The sequence below is a fragment of the Oryctolagus cuniculus genome, chromosome 5 (genome assembly GCF_964237555.1).
Source record: "Oryctolagus cuniculus chromosome 5, mOryCun1.1, whole genome shotgun sequence".
Classification (NCBI taxonomy): Eukaryota; Metazoa; Chordata; class Mammalia; order Lagomorpha; family Leporidae; genus Oryctolagus; species Oryctolagus cuniculus.
In genome coordinates, this window is record NC_091436.1 from 147380342 (window position 1) to 147392401 (window position 12060).

Sequence of the window (12060 nt, forward strand, 5' to 3'; positions counted from 1 at the left end):
TCTAGGGCGACAACTTGGACAGCTCAGGCAGAGTGCTCAGTGGGGCTGGAGGCTGACTCTGGTGTTCAGTGTGGACAGTACAGGCCAGAGGCTGGTTTGAGGGTCCTGACACAGCGGCATCGAGCAGAGAGTGGAGCATGGTGGCCAAACCAGCTGAGGGCTGGAGCTGGAGGCCTTGCAGGTGGGGAGCACCCCTCTGAGAGGGCTGCCCCAGGAAAGTTCACTTCCGTTTTCTTCCTACAGGACTGAATTGGCTCCCATCCCTGTAGCAAGCTGAATTTGGGGCTTTTATCATTTTCTTCCTAATGTTCTGGGGTCTCTGGCATTGAAAAATGGATGTCCAAATTAGCATGCCCATCCATGTTATACTGACATAACTTCTCCCCACCCAGCTGGTGTTACAGAGACATCATTTTGTAGCAGAACAGACTTCAGTGATGCATGTTACATAGTTCCACATTCTTTCCCCATAACTTCAAAAAACGTATCCTACTTACAGATACTGATACACGTACTGATTAGGAGGAGTTCCTCCCAGCCATTCCTGACCACTCAATCCATCAGTCACAGGGAATTCCCAATTTAGGAATAAGATGTGTTTATGTAGGGCTGCAGGACTTTCCCCTTGCCTTTTTAAGGTTTTATACTTCAACCTGCTGAAACAAACTAATAATAGACAGATTAACTGGAGAAGAAGCATGCAAGTGTGCTAGGTGCACACCTGTATGAGAGGTGACAAAGTATGAAAAGCAAAAAAGGACTGGGTGGTTGAAGCTTTTCAAAGAGGAGAGAAAAGTAAGGGGCTGTAGGCAACTTGAGAGGAAGACTAAATGGTTTTTAGGGCTGATGAATGGTCCCAAAGAACAAACAGCAGCTCAGGGTAAAGTTCGCCTGGGCTCTGGATGTGTTGTCAACTCGTCTCTCCTCCTGAGTCCATCTTCAGAGAAAGTCCCTTCCCGCTCTTCAGGAGGGAAAGAGGGCCAAGGGACACAGGTGTGGTTGGAGGAAGCATGGCAGAGAGATCCCGGCAATCCTTTGGAATAATGTTTTCGGAGTCTCAGAATTGGCACTGTTCATTTCTAAGTCACTTTTTAAAGCCACACTGTGTTCCAAAGTCAACATGGAAAAGCCTGTGCAACCCACTAGATAACACAAGTTAGCATGTACTGAGTACAAACTATATGCCTGAGCCCTCAGCATATTTTCCATACTCAGTTCTAATTAAATTCTCAGCCTTCACAACAGTGCTTTGAGGTGGATTCTAGGCTCAGCCTCATTTCACAGCTGAGAAAGCACAGGTAATGGAGGTTTAATAACTTGTCAGAGGTCGCACAATCAGTTCACAAGACCATGTGCCCAAATACAAAACAACTGTGGAGAAATACAGCCAATGAAACCAAAGCACGAAACAATAAAAGTAAGTAAGTCTAGGTGTTCAGTTCATCTGAAGCAAGACAGCTTCAATATCTGGATGTAAGGTCCTCCCCCTAAAGGCCGCTGCTCTCCAGTGTTAGCCTCCTGCACCCTACATTCCACCTGCTGCCCTCCTCAACGTGCAACTGGGAGTACAACTCCCCATGAACACCCACTGGGACCACCACCTCGGTGGGCAGCAGAGCCCTTCTCCAGATTATACTGGTCAGCCAACACCCACAGAAGGCAGCCTCTGCCCCCAGTTCTGTCCTGTTCTCAAGATATCCCGCTGACTCCAACACAGCGTAAGCCCCATGAAAAAGGACCAATGGCAGAAAGCTCTGTGTTTTCACTCGGGATCCTTGCCTTCCAAATACATCACCGTCTTAAGCACCCCTTGATGACACCATGAATGGTTTAGGGTAGTCATGTCAACTAGCTCATAGGTGTATTTATATAATGGTATCTCCAAAAGAGCCATTTGCTCTTAAAGCTTCAATAGACATTTTTTCACACTGAAAAGCCCCATTCACAAACTCTTAGGACTGCTGGATTCAATTTGCAGACCCTTACATCAAACACAGAAAACACACAAGTCTGCTGCACAGCTGTGGAGCACAGTGGGAACTTACCTGTATAAACTGATGGTTGGCTCAACTGCCAACAAGATGAAGGGCGCAACGGTGTAAGAGACGGCTAGCTGAGTGACAGCCCAGGTGACCACATCGTAAATGCCCTTGGCAGCTCGGGAAGACAAGAAGTAATGTCTACAATTGTTCCTCACCTGCCGGTGGAGGAAAGCAAACATGGGCAGTTGGAAGCGACAAACAGAAGCCATCATCACTCCATGTGTGGAGGGGGAACACACAGAACACAGGCTACAGTAAAGAACCTGCTGTCTTGAGTTCAACTAAAAATATCATTTATGGTTCTTCTTGTTTTAAAAACACTGTATGTGTACTGTAGATAAATGTTCAAGCAACAACTAAGAAAAATATTTTTTCTTTTTTAACATTTCCCAAAAGAAGGCATCACTTAAAAACTTTGCACACAGCCCTCCAAGCCTTTTTCTATTCATTTGTGTCCATATTTCTATTCTTAATGGCATCCATCTATTTTCTAGCATTTTTATTAGGTAATTGATCATGAACTTTTTCCACGTCAGTCAATACTGACCTCCACTATAATTTTAATTGTGGAAAAGTTAGCTTATCTTCCCACCCCTTGTTTTGCTATTATAAATTCATAGCCTTATAATTAAATATCTGCATTATTTTTTAATTATTCCTTTGGCTAACAGCAGTACAAATACTATTACTATTATCACCAGTACAAGTAGCTAGCACTTATCGAGGGTTTACTGTGCCAAACTTGTGCTAAATAAAGCTCTATGAAGATCATCTCGGGTGATCTCTCAACAAGCATCGGTTAAACATCCTGAGTTCCAACTTACAGATAAGGAAACTGAGACTTAGGTACAGAGACATTCCTCTGATGTGGAAAATGCTGGGTCAAAGTCTTTCGACTTTGCGACTAGACTTTCACCTCCAGAAAGACACCTCATGTCCAGATTCAAGAATCAAAACCAGAGTGGAAAACAACAGCAGATTCCTAGGCAGCTCAGCCACACATAGCAAAGGCTTCAGTGCCCAAGGCTGCCTATGAGCTGAGGATTCTTCTCCCTCGCCCTAAGTTCCTCAGGTCAGGGACCAGAGATCCATCATGGGGCAAGGTTGGCCACTGAGGATGAGATTTGTATTAGGCAACTTCTAGGGGTCTAACAGACTTCATGAATTTTGAATTCATCCTCCTTCTAAAAAAAAATGAAATCACTGCTCTATCAGCTCTCTCCTTTCCACCCCTCCCTTACTTGCTTGTACAAAACCTTCCTAGGCCTTCCAAAGGAAAGGTTCTGCACAAATCACAGCTTAGGCCATTCGAGACCACAGAACAGAGACATCTGAACGAGTAATGCTCTGATATGTTAACAAACAAGATTCTGACCTTCATTTCTTAGTTTCCCTGGCCATCTGTTCTTTAGTTTTCTTTTTTAATCTGGGTGGGTATATGAATGGGAGAAGAGGAAATGTCTCCCCTGTTTTCTACACACACATGTGTACAATAGTCAGTTAACTCTAAAAATGAGTCAATCAGCGTGAGTAGCAATCGGTTATTCACCGTGTTCACAAACAGGCTGCAATCCACCTGCTTCAAAAAATAGGAATGCCTCAGGGGAGGGGCTCCCGAATTCTTCACTGTGGTAGCCTAGCACCCTATAATACCAAGTTGTGGGGAGCAAACCGGACTAGACTGAGTTACTGGAATTAAGACTTATTCTATGCATCTGCTCTCCCACAATATGGCGCTGGGAGAGGAGAAAACAGCTTCTACGCAGCTGCCTCCAGTTCAACCAATAAACTGTAGGACTTGCTCCTGATTGGAGAGCAGCGTACTCGGCGTGTGGGCAGCCGAGTTGGGATTGGCGGAGGAGGACTATAAAGGAGGAGAGAGACGGCATGCACCGGGAACATCTATGGGGAACATCTAAGGGAACCCGTGCAGCCCCCGAGAAAGCCGGCCGGCGGTGTGCCGCTCCCCTGCGGAAGTGGGGAATGTGGCCAGGGGGAACTGCCCTTCCACGGAGGTGGAAGGGATAGTAGCCAACCCGGGAAGAACCAGCAGCAAACCCGGGGAGGGCCGAGCAGACGAAAGAACAGCGCAGGGTCCTGTGTTGCTCCTCCACGAAGAGGGGGAGCGACACCAAGTGGCACCTAGGAAGACTCCTGAAATACTCAGAATAAATGAATTAAAGAATGAGAGTGAATAGCCACATGGGGCACCTAGACGAGTGAGCCAAACAGAGTTCAACAAATACCTTTGAATAAATATTCTTGGCATCTGAAATAAAGACAGTCACAGCCATTACCAAAGATTGAAATTAAATCAAGGGGGCTGGCACTGTGATGTAGTGGGCTAAGCTTCTGCTGTGGTGCTGGCATCCCATATGGGCACCAGTTTGTGTCCTGGCTGCTCCTTTTCTGATCCAGTTCTTTGCTTATGGCCTGAGAAGGCAGTGCAAGATGGCTCAAGTGCTTAGGCCCCTGCACCCCTGTAGGAGACCTGGAGGAAACTCCTGGCTCCTGGCTTTGTAGGCCATTGTAGCCATTTGGGGAGTGAACCAGCAGATGGAAGACCTTTCTTTCTCTCTCTCTCTCTAGCTCTACCTCTCACATAAATAAATAAAAATCTTTAAAAAAATTAAAACACAAACTCTGTATTTGACAATGAAAGCACTTTGAATGGCAATTCCTAAACTTCTAAATATATTCATTACCACCTCTGAGCACAGTCACATTTCACATTTTTGATCCTTGATTATTTCCTGCTCTATAGCAAATGACTTGCGGGAACAATCATATACAAACCAAAGACTCCTAGAACAGAAGGTAGAGAACCAAACGTACAAAATTCCCAAAGCCTTTTACACAAGCTAAGTTAACTGGCGAGGGCACGAGAGCACAGGCAGTCAGACGCATCTGCAGCAGGCGCAGCTCCCACGGCTGCCACCTTACTGTCTGCCCAGAGACTTGATGAGCTGCTTCCAGGTTTAGGTAAAGAAATGGGAAATTAAGCAGACTATAAGCAAACTGAAGTCCAACAAAGCCTTCATTAACTCCTCATCATCATCACCTGTGCTTACTGCTATGTTCAGCAACTTTAATGAGTAAAAATGTTTTCTTCTCTGAAGGTACTAAATATTGCTCCTGAGATTACTCTGTAACTAACAAGAAAATAAAACATTGAACCACTGTGGTAATGACCATGGGTTTCTACACACTGAAGATTTTCTTTAATGAGAAGGCTTTGGTATACATATATATATATATATATATATTTTTCAAAACATCACCCAACCGTTGTGGGCACCCTCACTGTGCCCACAATTGAGGGCAATTGATACCCTCAGTTCCTGCTAGGACCTAAAACAAATACAGGCAACAGATGCCTAAGGGAAAAGGCCTTGTACCCAAAGGACGCTTACCGCTCTAGCTGCTAATGTGACAAGGACTCCAGTTAAGAAGGTAAAATAGTATCCAGGGTAGACCCCATGCCACAAAGCAGACAGGATGAAGGTTAGCACCGTGGGGTACCACGGAACCCGCTCATAGCACACACTGTGAAGATAAGAAGGAACAACAAGCCACAGGTAAAACAAACCAGAAACTTCTGCAGACACCTGCTTTGGGGGATCAGACCACACAGAAGTCATTTATTTGATCCATTAACTGATAGAACTTGCAAAGCAATCCAGGCAGCCCAAGCTGCCCAGGTTTCTTTTGCACGCTGCCAATTAGACAGGCAATTCGTGGCCATTAGAAAGTTTTCACCTCTATATACTGAATGATCCTGACACACTCACACTGTACCCAATAAAGGTCTGAGTGGTTACTTTCTTCCTAGCAAGAGCTCCTGCCTTATAGAAGCTTATTTTGGCCGGTGCCACAGCTCACTAGGCTAATCCTCCACCTGCAGCACCAGCACCCCGGGTTCTAGTCCCTGTTGGGACGCTGGATTCTGTCCCAGTTGCTCCTCTTCCAATCCAGCTCTCTGCTGTGGCCTGGGAGTGCAGTGGAGGATGGCCCAAGTGCTTGGGCCCTGCACCCGCATGGGAGACCAGGAAGAAGCACCTGGCTCCTGGCCTCAGATCAGCGTGGCGCACCGGCCACAGTGCACCAGCTGTAGCGACCATGTGGAGGGTGAACCAACGGAAGGAAGACCTTTCTCTCTGTCTCTCTCTCTCCCTCACTGTCTAACTCTGCCTGTCAAAAAAAAAAAAAAAAAAAAAAAAAGCAGCAGCAGCAGCAGCTTATTTCACCAATGGCCCCATCTAGGGGGGTTATTAAGTTAGTGTCATTGGTTTCCAAAATTTCAAAATCAAGAGGCTGGGGCTGAGGCAATGCCGACATCCCAAATCAGAGTGCCAATTAGAGTCCTGGCTACTCCACTTCCAATCCAGCTCCCTGCTAATGCTCCTGGGAAGGCAGTGGAAGATGGTCCAAGTGCTTGGGCCTCTGCCACCCGTGTGGGAGACCGTGATGTCATTCCAAGGCTCCTGGCTTTCAGTCCTGGCCATTGCAGCCATCTGGGAGTGAAACAGCAAATGGAAAATCTCTTTGTCTCTTTCTTTTCCCTTCTGTGTGTCACTCTGCCTTTCAAATAAATAAAATTCTTTAATTTTTTTCAAAAATCCAAAAATCAAGATAAGGGCCTGTAGAAGTAAAAATTCTCATTTAATCATATGTGATCTACCTTTCCAGGCAGGCCCTTGTGCCATCTACCTAATCAACACCACCTCTCTGGGCAACTCCAGCACAGAATCAACACTTCAGTCACACTACCTCTTCAGATCTTACAGCGCCCATGGGACTTCAATCCATGAATTTGCCTCATAGAGCAATACAGATTGAATACCCCTATTCTAACTGCTTGGGATGCAAAATGTTCCAGATCTTGGAATATTTACATGTACTGAGACATCTTGGGGATAGGACCCAAGTCTGAATGCAAAATTCATTTTATGTTTCATATACACTTTAAACACATGGCCTGAAGGTAACTTTATGCAATGGTTTTACTGCAGCTGTGTCTCCACTGTGACTTGTCATGAAGTCACGTGTGGAATTTTCTACTTGGGACATTTGGCTGGCACTTAGTAAGTTTCAGATTTTGGATTTAGGGAATAGGGAATCGCAATATGTATTGTGAAGATCCTGTGTGCCAGCGAATATTCTGGAGATCTTTGGCTTTTTTGGTTACTTATAAAAACAAATCGAGCCGGCGCCACGGCTCAATAGGCTAATCCTCTGCCTGCGGTGCCGCCACACTGGGTTCTAGTCCTGGTCGGGGCGCTGGATTCTGTCCCGGTTGCCCCTCTTCCAGGCCAGCTCTCTGCTGTGGCCCAGGAGTGCAGTGGAGGATGGCCCAAGTGCTTGGGCCCTGCACCCGCATGGGAGACCGGGAGAAGCACCTGGCTTCTGGTGCACAGTGCGCTGGCCACAGCGGCCATTGGAGGGTGAACCAACGGTAAAGGAAGACCTTTCTCTCTGTCTCTCTCTCTCTCTAATTGTCCACTCTGCCTGTCAAAAAAAAAAAAAAAAATCAAACAGGGATTTCCCCTTCAAATTCAGTCTGTGAATTGCCAAAGGCACTCTAGGGAAACAACTACATGGTCTACCCATATGACAGGACCCAAATAAAAATAAAATAGAAATTCACAGTTGAGCCAACCCAGCATTGTATAGATCATCAATAGTAATTGATTTAAACCCAAACTAAGGATCATGGCTCTCTCTCCACAGGAAGAAAGGGAACACACTTAGAGAGATAAACCCAGGACCAAGACTTCATTTGCAATGCTTTTTTTTTTTATGAGGAGCAGGTAGGTGTGTAAGTATTTCTTACCCCTTTTCTTTTTTGATATAGAAGAAATATGTCACTTTCTAAACTAATATTTTCTATTTTATTTTATTTTTTTTCAAGATTTTATTTATTTATTTGAGAGGTAGAGTTACAGTGAGAGGGAGAGACAGAGAGAATGGTCTTCCGTTCGCTGGTTCACTCCCCAAATGGCCCCAACAGCTGGAGCTGTACTGATCTGAAGCCAGGAGCCAGGAGCTTCTTCCAGGTCTCCCACACAGGTGCAGGGGCCCAAGGACTTGAGCCATCTTCTACTTCTTTCCCAAGCCATAGCAGAGAGCTGGATTGGAAGAGGAGCAGCCAGGACTAGAACCAGTACCCATATGAGATGACAGCACTGCAGGCGGATGATTAACCTACTGAGCCACAGCGCCAGCCCCATAAACTAATATTTTAAAATATTTTTATGGGCACACAAGTATGCTCAGTCATCTTTGAATATAAACTCCAGTTGAAGATTCACTATATGACCGTTAGCACATTGGGATTACTTATTATACAGAAACAGACATTTATATTTAAATTATTTAAAAAGTTAACCATAGTAATAATCTTAGGGCCAAACTTTCAAAATCATGTTCAGACCATGAAATTTCAAAAAATGTACAGATGAAATTTCAAAAAAATACCACCTGAGCTTACTTTGGAGGAATTGCTATAGTCATCTTCTCTTTTACCTAAACATTTTGACCAAAGAAAGATGTTACTCATAAAAAACACTGGGAACCTGCTTCAAAGTGAACCAGCAGATGGAAGATTTCCCCCTAGACCATACCTCCACCCAGCCCCATCACTCTGCCTTTCAAATGAATAAATAAATTATAAGAAAAAAAAAAAGGACCATCTGGGCTAGGATCTTCACTTATATGCTCCGTGCCTCAGGATAGGTTAAACAATCTCTCTGTATCTCACTTTTCTCAACTGCACCATTGGGTAATAACAACATCTCACAGGATTATTATGAAGATTAAATGAGTACCAGGTGCACAGCAGCAGTGGCATTAATTAACAACACAAATGTGCAGCATTACGATCTCAAATCACTCTATTCCTACTTTTTCCTTTACAGGGCATGGAAGTTCATTCAGAAGTGTCAGATGACTTTAGCACCGGCTAACGACTCTTGCTGTTCATCCAGTGAATCCCATCTAAACATAGCCCAGTACATGAGTAATGGGGTCACTGTTGTTCTTACCATTTTAGCCAAGCAGCTGTCTGAATATTCCAGTTTGCTAAGTACATCTTGAAACTTGTGGCAGTCTAGAAAGAAGAAAATAACACCTATCATTAGCTTTAAAAATACCCGGGTAATGGAAAGTCCTCCCCAGAACTTCTCCGGGAGCAGATCCAATGCGGTGCCTCAACAGTGACTGCTCACAGGCCAGGGGAAGTCAGCTGATCCCCCACACAGTAAATCTTCTGTTGTTTATGGGACTGACTCTGCAACTAAAGCTCGGCTTGCCAAGTCTCCATTTTCCTAAAAGTCTATTTTCAAATGATAGCAAAACCGAAGGAATGTTTGTAGGTTTCCCTTCCGTACTAGCTAAAAAAAAAATATCTTAAATCATCTGAATTTTCAAACTAAACACTCTAAAAGGGGATTTACCACAGGAAAAGTTGAATCATGTGAGTCTGCAGAAGGCTTAAATTTAACTGTCATCTTTTCACGGTGGCCATCTACAAACTAGGTCAGTCTTGCGCAGTTAACTCTATAAATAGCCACACAGGTTCAAACGGTTCTTATTGTGTCTGGAATAGTAAGAGATTTTACGCATGAAGGGAGCACAATACAGAAAAGAAAACAAAGAAATATCACCCAGCTGGCACAAATCAATCAACTGCTGAGGATCAGGCAGCCTAAGATAAGCTGTCACCTGGGTTTTCTCACTGCGATGCTGCGATGTAACTATTTGGTCTCCCTGGACCACAGCTCTTAACATTCTTAGAATGTCTGGAGTAATGAGAGTGTCCTTCTCCATGAGTTAACAGATGGCTAGCAGCTTCAGGACTGGGCTCATCACTTCAAAGACGAAGGCAGGATTAGAGGGCCGGGAAGTCCAGCCACCACCTCCAGGGAGGGGAAAGGGTCTGAAGGTCAAGTTGTTAACTCACGGCCAATGCTTTAATCAGTCTTGCTCGTGCAATGAAGCCCCCATAAGAACCAAGGAGGACAGGGCCCAGAGAACTGGTGAGCAGGTGGAGGCTGCAGGAAGATGAACAGGAGCCCGCAGGGCCCTGCACCCCAGCCCCACACGGCACCGCTCATGAGCACCTCTTCATCTGGCTGCTCAGTTGTATCTTTTACAACATCCTTTACTAATAAACCACAAATATAAGGATAATGTTTCCTGGAGGTATGTGAGCTGCTCTGGCAAATCAACTGAACCCAATGAAGGTCGTGGTGACACCAGTTTGTGGCCAGACTTCCAGAGGCCCAGCCTGGAGTCTGGAGTCCGCAGCCTTGTGGGACTGAGGACTCAGCCCGGGGATCTGATGCCACCTGCAGGTCAGGATGCTGCTGGCGGGGACAGAACCTCACACATTCTGGGAGCCCAGAAGTGATCTGAGTTGTGAGAATGCAGTAGGGAAAACTGATTCGGAGGCTGTCTCCTGCTATATCCTCAGACTCACTAAAAAAAAAAAAAAAAAAAAAAAAAAAAAAAAAAAAAAAAAAAAAAAAAAATCCTATGGGGGCAGGAATTACAGCAGAGCAGGGTAGGAAGCCATGTGAGATGTCCACATCCCTTATGGGAGTCCTGGTTCATGTCCTGGCTACTCTACTCCTCCTGATCCAGCTTCCTGCTAAAGTGTGTGGGAAGACAGCAGACGATGGTCTGAGTGCTGGGTGCTTGGGTCCCTGCCACCCACATGGGAGACCCCAGTGGAATTCCAAGCTTCTGGCTTCAGCCTGGTCCAACTCTTGCTGTTACAGGCATTTGAGGAGCGAATCAGCAGATGGAAAATTGCTCTCTGTTTCTCTTCCTCTCTGTCACTTTGCCTTGCAAATAAATTAATTAAAAAAAAAAAAAAAACAGGCTTTCACTTAACAAGCAGACCTATCAAAGGATGGTGGTAAAAATACATGGATGATGTAAACATACAAGGCCCAGAATTCCTGAAGAGAAGTTTCTTCAAACATAAGAACACTTTATACAGGCCACACATCAGCCTAACAGAATATGTTTGGAAGGGAAGGAGAGAAAGAAAGAGACAGAGGGAACAAGAGATGATAAATAGATGGAAGATCAATATATTTAATTTTGAGCCTTAGTTTTGAAAACTAAAGTTTTTTTAAACAATATATTTATTCATTTTACTTTAAAGGCAGTTACAGAGAAAAAGAAAGAGACATCTTCCATACACTAGTTCACTCCCAAAATGGCTCTAATGACCAGGGTTGAGCCAGGCTGAGGTCAGGAGCCTGGGCCCATCCAAGTCTTCCACATATGTGGCAGGGACCCAAGCACTTGGGTCATCTTTCACTGCCCTCCCAGGTGTATCAGCAGAGAGCTGGGTTGGAAGTGGAGCAGCCAGGACTTAAACCAGTGCCCATAGGAGATGCTAGCATCCCAGGCAGCAGCTTAAGCTGCTGCACCACAACACCAGCCCCCAAGGTTTTATTTATCCATTCCACTTCTTCTATGGCTAACAAACACTACATTCACAAGCTTAAAGTACCTTAATTAAATCAGTCTTCTTTGTTTTTCTTTAGCTCCTTGCCCTGTATCAATTACAATGAAAACACAAACTTTCTCCTTCCGGTTTTCTCTTTTTTTTTTTTTTTTTTTTTTTTTTTTTTTTTTTTTTGACAGGCAGAGTGGACAGTGAGAGAGAGAGAGACAGAGAGAGAAAGGTCTTCCTTTGCCGCTGGTTCACCCTCCAATGGCCGCCGCTGCAGCCGGCGCACCGCGCTGATCCTGGCAGGAGCCAGGAGCCAGGTGCTTTTCCTGGTCTCCCATGGGGTGCAGGGCCCAAGCACCTGGGCCATCCTCCACTGCACTCCCTGGCCATAGCAGAGAGCTGGCCTGGAAGAGGGGCAACCGGGACAGAATCCGGCGCCCCAACCGGGACTAGAACCCGGTGTGCCGGCGCCGCAAGGTGGAGGATTAGCCTATTGAGCCACGGCGCCGGCACCCGGTTTTCTCTTATAATGAATGCATAACAGTAATG

At 45.2% G+C, this 12060-nt stretch overlaps 1 protein-coding gene across 7 annotated transcripts in view; it reads right to left on the reverse strand.

The window, feature by feature from the left end:
• The window catches only part of MBOAT1 (membrane bound O-acyltransferase domain containing 1), a 273642-nt gene that overhangs the window by 161655 nt on the left and 99927 nt on the right, over window positions 1-12060 (reverse strand). For all 7 annotated transcript variants that reach the window (XR_011388755.1, XM_017344969.3, XM_017344967.3 and 4 more), the window contains 3 exons: window positions 9086-9150; window positions 5456-5588; window positions 2046-2197 (listed from right to left, as the gene is read on the reverse strand). Coding sequence is in view for 6 of the 7 variants with exons in the window: in XM_017344969.3 (XP_017200458.1) it covers window positions 2046-2197; window positions 5456-5588; window positions 9086-9150 (350 nt within the window). In the remaining variant the exon portion in view is untranslated. The remainder of the gene's footprint in view (window positions 1-2045; window positions 2198-5455; window positions 5589-9085; window positions 9151-12060) is intronic.